General features: G+C 39.5%; 1 protein-coding gene across 3 annotated transcripts in view; it reads right to left on the reverse strand.

Moving 5' to 3' along the window:
- The window catches only part of ASAP1 (ArfGAP with SH3 domain, ankyrin repeat and PH domain 1), a 144,983-nt gene that overhangs the window by 3,315 nt on the left and 123,837 nt on the right, over positions 1-17,831 (reverse strand). For 2 of the 3 annotated variants that reach the window (XM_085053570.1, XM_085053571.1), the window contains 5 exons: positions 12,994-13,155; positions 10,050-10,116; positions 7,971-8,029; positions 5,145-5,647; positions 1,283-1,405 (listed from right to left, as the gene is read on the reverse strand). In XM_085053570.1, the coding sequence (XP_084909696.1) occupies positions 1,283-1,405; positions 5,145-5,647; positions 7,971-8,029; positions 10,050-10,116; positions 12,994-13,155 (914 nt within the window). The remainder of the gene's footprint in view (positions 1-1,282; positions 1,406-5,144; positions 5,648-7,970; positions 8,030-10,049; positions 10,117-12,993; positions 13,156-17,831) is intronic. The other variant, XM_085053573.1, reaches the window with a different exon arrangement.

Genomic DNA, 17,831 nt, shown 5'->3' on the forward strand with positions numbered 1-17,831 from the left:
ATATATAAAAAATAATGGCATATTTTATATGAACTTTCCATGTTTAAAATGCACAATTATAAACTGTCAAATAGCATTGGAGCAGCAGCCCTGACTGACCACATAACCCTCTTCTCACCCTGCTACAGTGCTGCTCCCTGCTTTCAGAATAATGGTGTACATTCCTTCCTCTTCCACAAGCTTACAAAATGGGAAGGGGAAACATACAGGGCTGGCCATTTCCTCTTGGAGAGCCAAAGTTTTGAAGCATATGAGTCACCAGCCCACGTTTCCCTTCTCAGAAACACTCAGACTGGGGTGCTTCATGGCACTTGCTGGGCATGTCCCCAAGGGTCTTAAAATCCACTTCACAAAACATTCAGCAAGGAATGCAGCAGTAATCAGGGACTGGGTGATATGGGCAACACAGACACTTTCCACTGGGCACTGCTCTTCTGATGCCAGCTTTTCAGTTGAAAAAAGTCATCACTTAAATGATGAGTGAGAGGAAAACGTAGCTGGAAACAAAGCAGCAGAGGTTGTGCTGCACTTAGATTAGGACATCAGAGGCAGCATTGCAATGACAACTTGTTTTAGTCAAATGAAATCTGTGTCATTATCCCCAGTAATAATTCTCTGGCAGGGAAATATGATGTAGCAAGGCTTTAGGGACTTGAGCTGGATTGTCAAGAAAGGCTGGAGCCTTCATGTGGTGTTGAACGGCGGTAGCACTTGAACAATATGCAGTCCATAATAGGGGGAGTATGGTATGAAACCGGGACATGAGAGGGAAGAAAGGAAGGAAAATGTTATTTGCCCCTCATTTAAGGAGAAAACCATCAGTTTTAGCACCACTTACAAACTATTCTTCAGATTAACAGGAACCCCAGTAGGCATAACTGAACATTTTGGGTGAACTGAAGATCTCATCTCATTTTCATGAAGGGTGGAAGTGTGCTAAATGAAGTAAGAATCACCACTTCTTCATTTAATGAAATGCTGTGTGCATTATAGAGAGGGACATGTGTAAATATGAGCTATATGAGTCAGCAATAAAGCTAAACCTAGTGGGGATGGTTCTAACAGACTGCCCCTCCCAGATAAAAGGGGTTTTCTCTAACAGAAGTTTAAGGGCTGGCTCAGGCAAAAAGAAATCAAACAGAAATGAAAGCAAAACAAAAACCTAATAAAACCCACCACCTACAAACAAAAATAAAAGAAACCCTCCACATTTGGAAAAAGAGGCTTTCCTATAAAAGTCGTAAATAAATTATGTGGAACTGTAAAAAGGAAAGATACATACCCACCACTCTTGGTCCTCTTCACCAGTTACAATAATGACTTCTCCTTCAACAAACGTGAGTTCATCATCATTATCTGCCTGACAGTCATAAATGGTCTTCACTCGTCTAACTTTGTTCTTCCCCTAAAACCAAAATGAAGTTTGAGATGAAGGACATGAGAAACAGAGAAAAAATATATATGATACGAATCTTTCCTTTTAGTTGTGTTTTGTTTTACAAAAAGGTGAAAACTATCAATTTCTTTCCCTGCAATTGGGAATACAGAAATACAAAACTCGGCTTCAGCAAGGATATTAAAATAAATAAAATAAAAGTTATCTACACAGGTGTAGGTTTTCTTTTTCATAAGATTCAGAACTCTCAACAGAACTTAATGTGCAGTGCTTAACATGTAGCCCTTAAGAGGGCTTAAGTAACCTCTGCTTCCTCTGGTGAAGACAGTTTAAATAATGTCTTTACGTTGTTCTAGTCTGCAAATACCCTCTTTTTCCTTTAATACATACTTCATCAAAACACCATAAACAGAAAATTAAATCCACTCTCCTTTGAATATTCCAAGAGAGGTAAGGATTGAGAAAAATGCTGCATTGAAATCCCAGTAATCCTTATAGTTTTGGTTTTGGATCTAGTGCAAAAATACAGTATTCTTTGGTTTCAAATCTGCTTACAGGACTGGAAATTATTTTTTTAGCGATTTTTCTATCCAAATGTTAGCAATTTCTTACTAAAATTACCTTAATGTCAGATGGCAGTACTATTTTCTGATGATAAGTCACACTAGATATTCTCACAGCTCTGCCATTCTGAGTCCAAGTCTTTTCTAGGTCATGCTTTGCTGCATACTGCTAATTCATATGAAAAAAGCCTCAGCCACGGACTCCTCCCCAAACATATGTTTCTTATGGCAGAGAAGATGACTTAAATTATTTCCAAATAGAGTAAGTAAGTAATATTCACAGCAAAACACTCTTGCTACTTTATATTCCTGTATTTTCATACCCACACCTCTTCAAAACCTACAGTTCCTTCTTTTAACAGAAGTAATCAGATAACAAGAATGCAAAACCCCAAGAAAAGCAGAAGCAGATGAGAAGCAGAAGGGCTCTGAAGGAAAAAGTCAGCAGGTTTAGAGGAATTGAAGCCAAAACTAACTTCACAGAGGAAATTTCCTAGGGAGTCTTCTCTTTGCTGTAACCTACCCTCTTGAAATTCCTCCATGTTTTGGCAAAAAAAAATTCCTGCAGCTCAACAGCAGAACAGACACACTGAAAAAAGCACTCACACTAAGCTCAAGGTACAGAAAAATAACAATTAGAGGGGGATTTAATGCAAAAAGCAGTTAACACAACATAAAACTGAAAAAACCCCCTTACTCAAGACAAATGAACAAAAATACCTGGAGTTCATATGAGATCAAGGGGTTTTTTTACAACAAAGGTTTGCTGCAGTAAGAAGTCACTTCAAAGAATACTTCCTCTCTTTTAAAAAATATATTCATATAATTTAAACAAAAATCTCATCTAGCACTAGAGATTGGAATTCAATAGGAATGGTACTTGGGGACAGTCCCAGTTTTCAACTCCAGAGAACCTTTACAAACCAAGAGTGCTCCCTCCCAATCAATCCTCCAGTGATGAAGGCAAGCAACTACTCCTGCAAGGTAAAAATTGTCTTGTTCAATAAAGAAATTAACATCCCTCTAAACTTAGAGAACTGTATGGAACTCAACTTGTAAGAGCACATGAAAAATGACAGGAATTACTGTGGTTCCATCAGATTTTAACATTCTATTTCTTTCGCAGAGAGCAGCAAAAAGCAGAATTCAAGCCCAAGGTGTATTTAATTGTGGGAAGGATTAAAAAAGGATGGCTATGTAGAGAGCACATATGTTCCAGAGCATATTTTGTTCATGTTCCAGAACAGTTTGTGGCACTGGTGTGGAAAGGAATGAAAGCTATTCTAGGAAATGTAATCTGCGACTAAAAAACAAATACCCACCACCAACTCCCTGTACCCAACAAGTGCTTATTAACATCAGATTTTATGCTTAAGACTGAACAATAATGAGATTCTGTGATCATTAACAATCCCTCCATGCTCTTATTTACATTCAACACTTTTTTTTTCCTTTAAAAATAAGTATTTTGTCTCCTTTATAGAAACCACCACACACACAAAAAAGAACACTCAAGTGCTCAGTGTGATTTCAGAAGCATTCACTGCAAGTTTTATTTCTCTAAAAATATCCTTTAAAATCCCTGTAAATTATCAGCATTGGAATTTTAAATTTGTATTTCTGAAGAATTAATTTTCTGAAGCTTCCAATTAAAAAAAACTATGCTTCTCTGTTTAGTGGCTAAATAGTCAAGCCCAAGAGAGAAGTGCCCACAAGTACTGTGGCTGCTGTCGTAGCCCTCACTGCTCACTGGGATGAAGCATTTCACCAGCTTTGTGGAAAAGATACAGCCAGAGGATGGAAATGGAGGCAAGATACATTTAAGAGGAATTCTTGCACATTATCACTTGAACAAAAAAAGGCTGCACTGAACAAGAACAGATACAAGTGTGCATGCAAAGATCTGCAAAAACCTGGGGATATATATATATACTGAGAATATAGATAATAGTTTCAATCACTGCACAACAGTGGAACTATTTAGTTTACTGCACATGTGAAAATGGCTAGGTTTGGAGAACAAAGAACCTTTCCCCAGAATTTTTCTGTATCCAGTAGGATAACAGTTTAAAAAAAGCCAAACAAAACCAAACTAAACAGGTAATCCATTATTTGCTTTCTTTTCTTCTTTAATAAAGTGATAAGTGGCTGAGAATGACCAGCATCATTTGCCTACTTATTTAACAGTACCTAAGTAAACAAACACTTTGTGATCAGATCCCTGCAATATTTAAATTCCAGAACACTCAGGAAGCCCAAGCAGCAGCCCTGTTGTTCTCAGTTCAGACAGGAGTTACCAGGCAAGTCCACGCCAGAAGCCAAGCAGAATGATGGCTCCAGAGGGCTCTTCTTCAGACAAGCACAAGGCAGAACCTCAGCCTCTGCTTTCACTGTTTCACAAGAATGGAAGTCTTATTTCCTTTTTACATAAGTGCTTTGCATAGCCAATCTGACAAACAAAGCCATCTCCCTTTTGATGTATTCTTCATGATGGAAATCTTTCGAGAGCTCTGGAGTTTCAAAAAGTTATCTCAATCTACATATGCATTAAGAATCCTCTGTTAGAAATTGCACTCTTTAGCAAGATGAACATCAAGATGAACTGGGGGTTGGAATCAAAGTTCCAGATCTGCTACTACACACCATGCAGCAATGTCAATTTTGTCACTTCATCAATCCATCTGAACCTCCATCTCAACCACCTAAGTGCATCAACATTAAATACTCACTGCAGGAACATTTACTACTTTGTTGCAGTTGACTTGACTTTAAGTTTTGCATCTATTAACAACAGATGCTAACATCCCTTCTTAAAGTTTACAAAAGTCAAACATAAATAGTCTAGCAATCTAAGGCACACAGACCATTAAGCAAAGGCAACAGAGAAAACCATCAATTCCTTCAGAGTTGTGATTGGCATAGATAAAATAAATAAATAAATCCCAATAAAACTAAATACACTGTCATGCTCTCAACGTTATTGTTTTATGTTGCAAGTATTTGTTTCAACATGCAGGAGACTTTGTAAACCCCCACCATCTGAAGCTGCTTTGGGGCAGCTTATTCCCCACGCCAACCCATACCTTTGTGTTGCATTGCATGCATAGCTCAAGGGTGCACAGAAAGTCCTACAGTAACTTCAAAGCCTTCCACGAATACTTCCAAGGAGCTGGAGTAATACCTACCATATTTATTTTCCTGGGAAGTGGCACAGGGGTCTCTGGCAGGGTGTGTGTTATGTCATTAGACTCTTCAGATGCTTGCCTTTGGACGGTGTCTCTGGACTGTACGTTTGGAGAAAGATCGACGGAGTGAGATTTCTGATTTGCCTCTGAGGGCTGAGGCTTCGGTGCTGCTTCTCCACCTTGAGTTTTAGCCAACAGCTCTCCTAGCTGAGGTTTTGGAGGAAGGTCCTTCATTTGTGGCTTTGGAGGTAAGTCTCCAAGCTGTGGTTTTGGTGGCAGGTCTCCTAGCTGAGGCTTTGGGGGTAGTTCTCCAGGCTTTGGGGGTAAATCTCCCACTTGAGGTTTCTGAGTTAATTCCAGAGGCAGAGGCTTTGGGGGCAAATCTCCAGGCTGTGGTTTCTGTGGTATATCGATGGACAGTGAAGGCTTCTGAAACATTTCCATGTGCTGATGGGATTTATCTATTGAAAGATGATGACTGGTTTCTATTTTTCTTAGTGCCACTAGAACAAAAGAGCAAAACAATGTTTTTCACAATCTTAATATCTTAATATTTTAATATTAAAGAAATTAGGAACATACCAAAACTGCAACTGTCTCAATGATCACATGGTCACTGAGCCCCATAACTGCCCATAAGTCCTCCTAGTCTACGACAAAAGCAAGATAATATGATTTTACAAAACCCTCATTCACTGAGGTCTCACTTAATTGCTCCTCCTGGAGTCAGCAGTGCTTCTTTCAATAGCTATTAGTTGTCAGTTTATAGATTATCTGCTTAAAATTAAATAAAGTGATCACTTTCTGGACCTAACCCAAAAAGTATTGAATATAATAAAAGACTTTGCAAAACCACCTATAGACCAATTGATCTGGCTATAACAAAACTTCCTTTTAATGACAATTATTCATGTACACAGTTGAATTCCATACAAAAAAAACCCACATGACTCTCAGTATTAATACCTGTAAAATCTCTCAGAAGAGAGTGAGCACATATATCTATGCAGTGTAAAGAATAACACATTGAAACTAAAACTAAGAAAAAAAAATTGTATATATATTCACAATTTAGTAAAGATGAAAAGTTTTAAAATGTGTATTTGGCAGATTTGATGGAAGGAAATTGAAACTAGTCTTTCACGTAGTTTTTTTTTTTCTCAGTGTCATCTACTGATTCTATTGCTAAGCTCCCTAAGATAACTTGACTGAAATCTACCTTAAAAACAAACCCATAAGTGCACACAAAATTCCCCCAACCCACAACCTCTTAAACCAAACAACTCTAATGTTAAAACAAATGAAGGGGACAGGAGAAAAAAAAGTTACAAACCATGATGAAAGCCAACACATTTTGACTAGAAGGAACAATTTCCTATAGCATTCAGCATTGCGTTAGTATCATATTCTACCAGCCAAAAAGGTGGCCTGACAGTTGATTATGACAGCAACAATGGTCCTTTTGGATATCACCCACTGCAATAACAAGACTTCCATGCTATATTTATGGTTACTTATACTAAAAAAAAACAAACCAAAAGAAACAAAAAATAAAAAATAAAAACAAAACAAACAAAAAACCCTAAAAACCAACCAAACAGACAAAAAACAACACAAAAACCCCACTCATTTGCATAGTTTCCATGAAAGAAATTGTATAGTTACTATCAGGTGTCACGTTCTAAAAACAGTCTGTGTTAATACCTGTATATGGTTCTGTGACTTACCTCGTAGCAAATGTACACACACTGATCATCCACATGGGTTTTCATATCATAAATGACATGAAAAACCCTGACAGAAGCCCTTATCAAAGTACTTCACTTAAGCCCTTCTTAAGCTTTCACCTGGTATCATTTTAAATCAAGGAAGTGTTGACTTCCTTCATAGTGCCACCCTAGCACATCATTGGTGACTCTTTCAAAAGATCGTAACATGTCAGAATAATCATAAGTTAATAAAGTTGAAATTTTACATTTGCTTTTTCTGTTAAAATGATTTGCGCTCTCAATTTCAGGCATCTAGCTCCAGAATTCTGGACAATCTGCATTTCCTGATCTTTAGGCTCTCTCGTGATCATCCACTCATACAGATACACCATTTTTGATGGATTCTGTATTCAAACACAGCTACTAAGTAGGTCTACTTTCTACTTTATAGCCAACTGCTGCAACAACTCAAAAAAACTAGATAAAACCTGCTGTGTGAGTTTAAAGAGACTACAAAAAAATTTATGGAAGGTGTTCCCTGGGATGATGCTCTCAGCAAGTTTGTCATTGACACATAAATGAGCATATAACAGTACCTGATTCTTTTCAAAGTAGTTGCACCAACCACAACCCTGATTGCCAAAACATGGCACAGATACAGTTTACTCCAAGGTATCAAGAAAGTTGAATTAGAGATATTAGAGAAAAAAAAAAAAAAATTTACCAACAAGAGTGGTCTAGGATAGAAACAGAAGCTCAGAGAGGTTATCCATGTAGATCCTCAAAATACGAGTGGACATGGCCTTGAGCAAGCTACTGTCATGGCAGAAAGCTGGCTCTGCTCTGAGTACTGGACTGGACCACAAGACCTCCTGAGTCTCTTCCAGCTTCAATTAGTTCATGTTTGGTTTTTTTTTCCTCCCTAAGTGTATTCTTTCAGTGTAATAAAAACCTTCCCATCTTCCAAAATCATTTCAGTTTTGTGAAGCTTTCATGGTTTGTGGCATTTTAGAAACAAAACTTCTGCTGAAAAGATCCACAGATTTAAAACAAGTATCTACTTTCACCCACATTTAAAATATGCCATTATGAGAACAGCCACAAAGAGATCTCTTACCTTTCTGAGGTAGTTTGGGAAGAACTCTAGGGCCAAGTGCAGTCTTTGCAGTCCCAGTGCTAAATCAACAGATGTGAATTATTAGTGCTTACAACTGCTAATAAATATACTTCTCATTTTTCCCCTTTACACACCCATAAATAAAAAATCCCCACACAAATTTACATATATTGTGGTTCTTTTGTATAATCACTTTGTCTGTGGGTAAATTCCAAAACTCAAACCACTGTTAAGAATAAACTGTGGGTTTTTTTCAGAGAAAAAGACATACAAACTCCACACAACTTCAGTGCTACGGGGCAGACCTATTCTATGAACTATGGTACAAGCAAAATGCAGTCTGAAAATAGGTGAAGGTGAAAGACCAACTCTGCGGGCAGATCCTACACTTTGAGGAAAATTTGTTCTTCAAAATAATGATACTGAAGCATACAAAACATAATCTGTGCTTTATCTCAGTGGTTCGAAGTTTTCCAGGACTAAGCCTATGCCTTGTAGCATCCTGCACATGCATGATATTGTATCACACACATTGCTGCTGCAGGAGGAGTCAAGGCCTCTGCTACTCCAAGAAAATACTGATTACTGTGGGAAAACAATATACTTTACTCTGTCAACCTATATTACACATATGTTAGCTATTCCCATCAAAGTTTTTCCTCTAAAACCACACTTAAGTCACTTTTCAAGAAAAGGACTGTGGAGGAAGAGAATAAAACAAATTGATTTAAGGCATAAAAATCAAACAATAAATAAAAATCAGTATCAGCTCAAAATAATGACTAGAAAAACAAGAAAAAATAAAAATGAGTGAGATAGCTGCCAGAGTATGTTCAACAGAGCAGAATCTTCTGCATCAACAGCCTTGATTCTGGTACTGCTTGTTTCTGCAGCCAATGTTTCAAAATGAGCATGATTGAAACACTTTTAATTTCTAGCAGTTTTTTAAATAGCCAAAATATATCATGACATGAAACTGAAAGAACAGCCAAGCTCAATCTTGATTCAATAAATCACAGAATCATAGAATATCCTGAGTTGGAAGGAACCCACGAAGACCATCAGAGCCCAGCTCCTACCTCAGCCTCTCTCTAATGCCATGAAGTACAAACACCACACTTTTACCCTTGTCTGACAAGTACCTAGGATGGGCCCAGCTCTCTGTGCTGTGAAACATCACCACTTTTCCCCTGACTGATCCAGCAAACATGGGAAGCCAGCTCTGCTACCAGCAGGCTCCCCTGGCTGACAAGGCACATCACAGTCTGGGGGTGTCCAGAAACTCTTCCCACACATCTTCTGCTGTGCCCTGTTTGAGGTTACACATCCATCCCCATCACAGCCCATCCCACACACTTGTGGTCAAGCACGACTGAGTGCCTGAGGCAGGTGTTTGCTGGAATTACCATGCTCTGAGCCTCAGGACTTTGGAATCACAGCACAGATAGAGTAGCAAACTCTAAGTGACAGCAATGTGTGGCTGTCCTTACAACTCCAGCTATTGAAAAAGACACTTGTAATGGACAGACCTGATGAACTACGAGCTAAAAGCAGTTTGTATTACTGCAGACTGTGTGGTAGCACATAAGCCTGACAGAGAGGAAAACAGCTAAACTGGAGGACTGAGATGAAATTTCTCTCTTACAGAGCCATCTTTGATAACAGCCTGTACCCAGAGTGACACTGCTGCTACATGCAGGACACCTCACACTAAGATAAAGTGAAGCAGATAAAATGAAATGCCAGGAGACATGATAATTAAACTTTTGTCCTGCTGGACTGTGGTCTGAGGCAGCATTCCCCAGCTGGGAGAGCACTTCTGTAGGAGCAGCGGATAGATTTGGGTACAAGTCGTTCTGTCCATCCTGCTCAAAGGATGGATTGTGCATGGACAGCGAGCAACAAAGCGTAGGAGGCTCAATGCAGCCAAAGTATTTGCATGCTAGTAAGGCATGCAGAAAACTAACGAAAAAACATAGCTACGATTTTGTTCCCTATGAAAGGCTTTTCTTTTGTAATTTACAAATTAGTTGTATTTATTTATATTTTCATCTTTGCCTTCATACATGCAGATTTTACCTTGACTGCTGAGACATCCCCTCAAACTTGTTTGCAGCCTTAGTTGAAGGTGGGCCCAAATCATTACCTGAGGTGAAAAGAAGGACAATTGAAAAAAAAAATCATTAGGATAACTGAAATATAATCAGCAGAGGGTGCAGTTTAAAGCAAAACATATATTCCTCATGTATCTTCTGTACATAGCTAAAAGATCATTTATAACTTTATTCTTTATTAATAATTTTGCAGCTGAAAAAGCAGTAGGTACCAAAATAATCCAAGATGACCTTTCCTATAGCACATTTTGAAACAACTCACTGGTAGCTCTCATCGTCTGGCAAGGGAAGATTGAATGACATTGCTGTAGGGCATTTGTTTTGAAATAGTGTTTCAATTTTCTGTGTATAGAAGGAGATACAGCAGGCCAGTATCAGATAAATTTATCACAGATGTTTATATTTTGCACTATAAGGCACATCTTTTAAAACCACCATGAATTTGATTTTATTCACGAAACATTAAATTTCTAAGGATTGGTATTTTATCCTATGTAAAGAACAGCCTTTCCTGATTTAGTAAGTTTTTATGTTCCCATAACCTGCACTTTAGCTATTGGTAAAGAAAAAATCCTGGGTGTACAGAATTCTGTCAAAACGCTGCAAAATCCAAACCCAAATGCTCTGGACTCCTTCAGCAGAAAGCTTTTCTTCATTAGCCATCACCATTTTCAAGGTATAATGATACCAACTTGTTTGGTTTAGTGCCTTTTCATCCCCCTTTGCCTCTCCTATTACAGCATGTCTTAATCTTAGAACCAGCTTCAACAACCATTAGTAAATTTTGTCATTGAAATAGATGCAAAGTGACATTTAATGATCCAAGAACACAAAATACTTCTCATTCAAAAGAATGACACATTTTTCCAAATACCATTCTTGGCGCATTGATGTCTAAATGAAACAGCAGAAAAGGCTCATGCTGCGCCTTGCTAAAAATATGTTTGTGTTTAAAAGTGGTGCAAAAAAGGAACTAAGGTAAACCAGCAAACATGTAGATCCTATGGATAAAGCAAGGAAAAATATCTCATGGTTGCTATGGAAATACAAAATAATCTAAGTGACATTTTTAGAACATCTTTGAATAGTAACTCAATTTGCTTAGACATAAGGATTGCTCTGCTTGAAACTTCAATTAATGCACAGATTAGAAAACAAATGCTGAAATTCAACATAGCAAGAAATATAACAACACAGAAGAAAGCTTCTGAAAGGAAAGGCAGTGAACATCTGACAATATTCTGAACCAAAAAACACAAAGGCAGATACAAGAAGCCCCCTCTTTTATAAACACAAAATTTAATACTTGCTTAAAAATCCAAATGGACTTCAAAACATGCTTTTGTATAGATCTCAGCTAAGAAAATCAGGGAGAAGAGTCCCCTCTTCCATCCACTGAAGGTTAGCTTGCCCTGAAGAGCAGTGAAGAGACAGAAAAAGCAATACTCTTCTCTGGCCCTGCTCTGACAAGGTGTTTTACTGCTACAGGCCTCTTCCTCTTCACCTGCACACCTGTACCTTTCTCATACTTCCTTCTTCATCTGTTGTCTAATGTGTTCAAAGAAAAGTTGGCACTTGCTTAGCATCTTATCTGATCACACTTTTCATCCTAACAGTGCTATGCCATACAGTATTCTACCATATGGTATGTTAGGTGCTGTTTTGGACTTAAATATTTGGGATTTTTTACATTTTTAAAGTCCAAGCTCTTCAAAATATCTTTACTATCTCTGAAATAGTACGGGGCTGTTAGATTTCACAACATAGAAAACATTTTTTTCCATATCCCAGACCTCTGAGGAGTAGAAGTGAAAAGATTTCATTATTTGCATGCCTTGAGAAAAAGTCTTTGCTTTTCATTGGACTCTATGCTATACTTTTCTTCATATTGAATCCTAGATTAAACCACACATGAGTACTCCAAGATTTACTATATTTAACTCAATTTGATGAAAAAAATTGTGATCTTAGGCTAGTAATTTTTTTTTTTTATTTTAGGCTAGTATTTGTGTTTATACTAGAATAGAGAGAGGATTATCCTACAACATAAGTAGTGTACGGATGATGCACCTATGTAAGCACTGGATTCCAGTTTAAAAATTTACAGATTCATGGAAATCCTGCCACCGAGACTAAAATGATACCAAGTTACATGGGCCTGAGATTTATAGCTACCAAGAGAATTTGACTGCATAGAGCAATGTTTATTCAAAAGAGGAAGAATCTGAGTAGTCTGAAAAATAGTTTCCAAAAAGCATCTGGCAGAAAGGTATCCTGGTACAAAAAAAAAAAAATTAAGAAAAATTAAAAAGCACTCTTTCTGTGTAACTTCTGCTGGTAGAAGGATGCAAACCTATCAGTCTTTGTGTATGCACAGACAACATCACAAAAGCCAAATACAGATTAAGACGACACACTCCCAGCAGCGAGGTGTGAACACTTGACAAGAGAGGTGTGGCCCAGAGCCCAAGGAAAGAAGCTCCTGTGGCAGCTGTGAGACCTGCTCAGTCACAGGAGGGTCTGTGTGCCCCAAAGCTGCATCCCTGAGCCGGGCAGAGCAGCAGCAGCAGGAGGGGCAGAGGCAGAGGCAAAGGCAGAGGAGAGCAGTGGCTGAAGGGCTGGGGTGAGGGCAGAGCCTGGGCAGCTAGGCAGAGGCAGGGAGGCAGTGGAGGAGAGTGGATTGGGCCCCAGGGGAGCGTGGAGGATTTTCAGCTTTCTCAAGTGAAACTCTGCTGCAGCAGCCTGGAAGGCAGAGTGACAGAAGATAGAGCTGCTGATTTATCTGAGCTGACGTTACATTGAGCTGCAATCATTGGAAAGCAAGCACCAGGTAAAAAGAAACCAAAGATCATATATCAGCCATCATAAAGGTTTTCCCCTGCCCTTTTGTTTTTCATTTCAAAACTCACCCCAAGGAATTGGGCCCTTATTCTGGGGTCCATGAGGTAGTGGGCTTGGTGGGTCAGAGAGGGTTCTTTTGTGTCCTGGGGGTGGGGGAGGTGGTCTCTTCTTGGAAAGAGTGGAGCTGCCACTAGAGGTTTGAGTGCTTAGAGGGAGGGTTGAAGGTGGGCCTGCAAAATAACAAACAACCTTCTTACAAATACATGTGCATAAACGTCAAAGCAGCACTGAAAAATTCACAGTCAGACCCACAGCGAAGTGCAGCAAAAGACTAAAATAAAAAGACAAGCCATGCCAAAACACTGTTTAGATTAAACGACATGTTCACCACATTTTTAACCATCTCAGCTGTGGGAATATAAGCAACTTGACAATAGAATGACACGTGTACTTATGTTTAAAAAATACAGGATTAATCACGCCAAGATTTCTAGTTTTAGGCATTGTCAAAAAAAAAAAAGCAGCATGAAATCTTAAAATTAAGTAATATTTAGCACATGGGATTAAAATCACTGTTAATTTATACAAGAATGAAAGAGCTTTCTATATGTTCTAATATGTGGGGAAGTTTTTTAGCCCTCCAGACCATCCCATACAAATTTTGTTAATAAACTGGAAGGAGGTAGGAAGGAAATAGAAATATGCCTACAAATTTTCCTTTCATTTTCAAAATACTATTTTTAGCTTGAGAAGCTTTTCTGTAATTCTTTTTTTCTGTGGATTAAATACTATCAAACTATGCATTTTAAGAGCAATACAAATTGTTGTAGAGGGTATGAATAAAATAAACATCAGAGAAGTCTTTTCTGAGACTGAGATTAGATATTTCATGGTAGCATTGCTTATAAGAGCCTATGCAGTCCCCCCTACCCTTAAACACTTTTATTTCCGTCTGAATTAATGTTGGCACAAGTATTACTCAACACAATGCATGTTTTACACAATATGGGAACAGATACAGTTGAAAGACAAAATAACCCAGTGGGGAGACAAGAGTTTTCCCTAATCAGCTTCACCACTGACCTTCACAAAGGTCTCTAATGAGAAGCTCAAGGAAGCAGAACAGGGTGCAAGCAGCAGTGAGGAGACTGCTGGAGTCAGCTGCCACCACCACCCTAAGGAATTACTTGTACCACTTATCCACATTAGTTCTACATTAGGTTAGAAAGCTCCAGGGGGTTTTGTTTTGCTTTTTTGTTTTTTTAATGTAACCAACAACTAAGATTTCACTGCAGTCATGACTTTGCAATAAGTTTTGCACATCAGTCAGCTTTGCCATCAGCCTGGATAAATGCAGAAAATTGACATAAAACTTTTAAAGCAAAGTCTATTTATACCTGAAATTTCAAGTTTATTGTCAGTCTATTTTTCAGTGCTGTAGAACCAACTTGCCTATTTTTGAAAAGCTATCTTATTTGAACAGTACTTGAGACAAAACCTTCATTTAGTTACTTGACATATACCCTAGCCTGCAGCACACAAAACTGGAGCTGCCTTCCTTAAAAATGTTTATGAATATTCTCTAAAAGTAGCCTGGAAATTATCAATACCTGCACTCCTTCCCGAATTATTATATATCATAGAAATATTGAAGTCAATGAAATATAATATTTGTTAAAATTTCTTAGTTAACACTGACAAAAGTAACTTCAATGTTTCTATAAGCATGAATCTGTCTGTCAGATATTTTTAGCAGGTGACCTCCCCTGTTATAAACAGCAAAGAAACAATTAATAGAACTGCCCCTAATGAGTTAATAATTCAATCTATTCTCTTCCAGATTCAAGCCTGGAAAGCCTGCTGCTGTGCAGGAGAATCTCTCAACCACAAGCCCAGCTGATATTTTGGGCCTGGCTTAATTAATTGGTTACTTTTGTAAATTAAATTATACATTTTGCAATTGTTCCTCTCAGTTTACTTCCAAGTTCACAAAACCATAGACTGACAACAAGCCAAATGCCAGTGTGATTTAATGATTTTTCCCTAATTTGCATCCTTATCCTTTCTCATTTTTATTTCTTCCTTGAGCTTCAGTAAATAAGACAATTTAAACCGTGCATTGAGATGTTTCTGAAAGCTAAACCAACCTACCTCATGCTAAGTGTTGACTGACAACCGCTTAAACCCCTGCAAGTTATCAATTCTTTGCTTCAAGAAACACAAATCAAAAGTTGTTTTGATTCGTGATGCAACTCGGAGCGTATCTAGGAATGGCGAGGGGGAAGGAATAGCGGCTCTGCAGTATTAACAGTATGGTTATTCCTAAAGCACGCCGCAAGCACCCCGGGATGGGAGAGCAGCGCTTGTCGCTTGTCCCCACGCCGCAAGCACCCCGGGATGGGAGAGCAGCGCTTGTCGCTTGTCCCCACGCCGCAAGCACCCCGGCATGGGAGAGCAGCGCTTGTCGCTTGTCGCCACGCCGCAAGCACCCCGGGATGGGAGAGCAGCGCTTGTCGCTTGTCTCCAGTTCGGCTCTGCAGTTTTCCCACTGCCAAATGCCTGGCAGCGGGAATGTCCCATCGCCCCCTGGCGGCGGCTGCCGGCACTGCACACAACAGTGCAAACCACCCAAAAGCGGCTTGGAGAGAAAAAAAAGTGGAGGAAATGTATTGAAACAGTATTGTGCGCTTGTTGCGAAAATAAAAATTAAGACATGAAGTAAAGTTTGTACTTTTGACTGCCAATAAGAGGAAGAAATCTTCTCTACAAAAATAAACTTTAGTGGAATGAAAAAACCCCTTTAAATTATGCTATACAGGCGTGGTTTGGATTTCGTAATGTATAATTCTAGACATCACAGAGGAGTTGTAAAACATCACTTCATAGCTTTCAGAAGTTCACATGGCATACCAAAGTCACAGGGAAAAGGTGTTTAACATATTACAAATCATCCTTTCAGACTCCTAGCATTTGTTTCTGTATTAAACTCACAGAAGGAATAAATATAAATATAGAAGTCATACACTAATGACTACATGCCTGAAATATAAAATAACTTACTTTCAAATAAACATGAAATAAAGGAAAATTTCAAAACATCTTTTCAGAAAGAGACATCAAGTGACATCACACTTTGAATAAAGAAAACATGGGGAAAGTTCTTGAATCAAAATCAGTTTATGGAGACAACTGGTGAAACAATACCAGACCTGAGGATGTATGAACTGTCTGTACAATTATTATAAAATATGCTGAATCACAGAAACACATAGGTTGGGAAAGACCTTTGAGATCACCAAGTTGGACACTGCCAAGTCCACTACTAAACCACATTCCTTCTTGAGGGATGTCCTAGACTCCTTTCAGACTGTCTCCCAAGGGACTCTTGTCAACCAGGCTCCTAAACAGGCCAGTCTGTCCCCTGGAGGTCCAAGGTGGCAGTTCTGCTGATCCTTACTTCTCCAGGAATTTGTGATCCCTGTGCCCCAGCTGACCTCCATCACCCACAGATGCTTCTCTCTTCTCACAAACAGCAGGTCCAGCAGGTGCCTTCCCTTGCTGGCTCCCTCACCAGCTGAGTCAGAAAGTTCTCTTCCAGAGCTCCAGACACATCCTAGACATTCCTGCCCCATGAGAACAAGGGCCAGCAATTGTGAGGCTTCTCCCAGCTGCTTCCAGCACATCTATTCTGCCTCGTCATCCTGGATGGGTGGTCTGTAACAGATTCCCACCAGGATATCTGCCTGTTGGCCTTTCTCCAATTCTTACCTATAAACATTCAACCCTACTGCCACCATCATTCAGCTCAGATGCTCAAAGCAGTCCCTAACACACAGGGCTACCCCACTGCCTCTCCTCCCCGCCTGTCCCTTCTGAATTTACAGCCATCCATCACAGCACCCCAGTTATGCCAGTCATCCCAACATGTTTCCATGATGGCAGCTATGTCACAGTTTTCCTGCAGCACAATGGCTTCCAGCTCCTCCTGTTTGTTGCCCATGCTGCGTGGATTGGTGTAGATGAACTTCAGTTGGGATATTGATCATCTTTTTTAGGGGAGAAACCCAATTTCTACATGACTATTTGGAGGCATTTCTATGCCTCGTGTCATTGCTGCCAGAAGGCTCTCCATCCTCCAGCTGCAGAGACAGCCCAAGAGACCTCACTGGTTCACACACTCCCTCAAACGCTGGTGTGCTGCCCCCAGGGTTATCTCAAGTGAGCCTGCTTTTGTCCCTTTCCCCTTTTAAATCTACTTTAAAGCTCTTTCAATGTGAACTGGTAACTCAGTGGCAGATACCATTGCTCCCTGCTCAGGCTGGCAGTTACAGCCCCTTCCTGCATGCCATTCCATGCAAATTCCCATGCAAACTGCCACACCATGCCCTGCTCACTTGCACTGTTTGTGGTGCTCCCCAAGACTTTCTTTAGACACATATGGGCTCAGCCCCTGGCCCTGCCCAGATTCCCTCAGCTGCTGTGCTCTGAGCTGCTGTGGCTCCTGTAGCTTTCTCACTCCCCAGGTTCCCCTAGTTAAGGAAACCCTCCTGAGCACCACGCTGGAGCACTCCTGTTGTGCCTGCACTGGAATCCTCCCATGCTAAAGCACTCCTGTTGTGCCAGCACTGGAATCCTCCTGTGCTAAAGCACTCCTGTTGTGCCAGCACTGGAATCCTCCTGTGCTAAAGCACTCCTGTTGTGCCAGCACTGGAGCTGCTCACCTCAGCAACTGCATGTGTCTGTTTATATACACATATATATACACATAAATGTGTGTGTAAAATCAACTTCTCAAAACAATTCTTGTGTGATATTCTTAATTATTCAGGGCTAGGCTAGATATTTTAAGCAATAATCAGAGAAGTTACTAGATCAAAGTTGGCCTTAACCAGGCAGCAATTGATCC

The sequence above is a fragment of the Lichenostomus cassidix genome, chromosome 2 (assembly GCF_008360975.1).
Source record: "Lichenostomus cassidix isolate B80296 chromosome 2, HeHo_3.0, whole genome shotgun sequence".
Lineage (NCBI taxonomy): Eukaryota > Metazoa > Chordata > Aves > Passeriformes > Meliphagidae > Lichenostomus > Lichenostomus cassidix.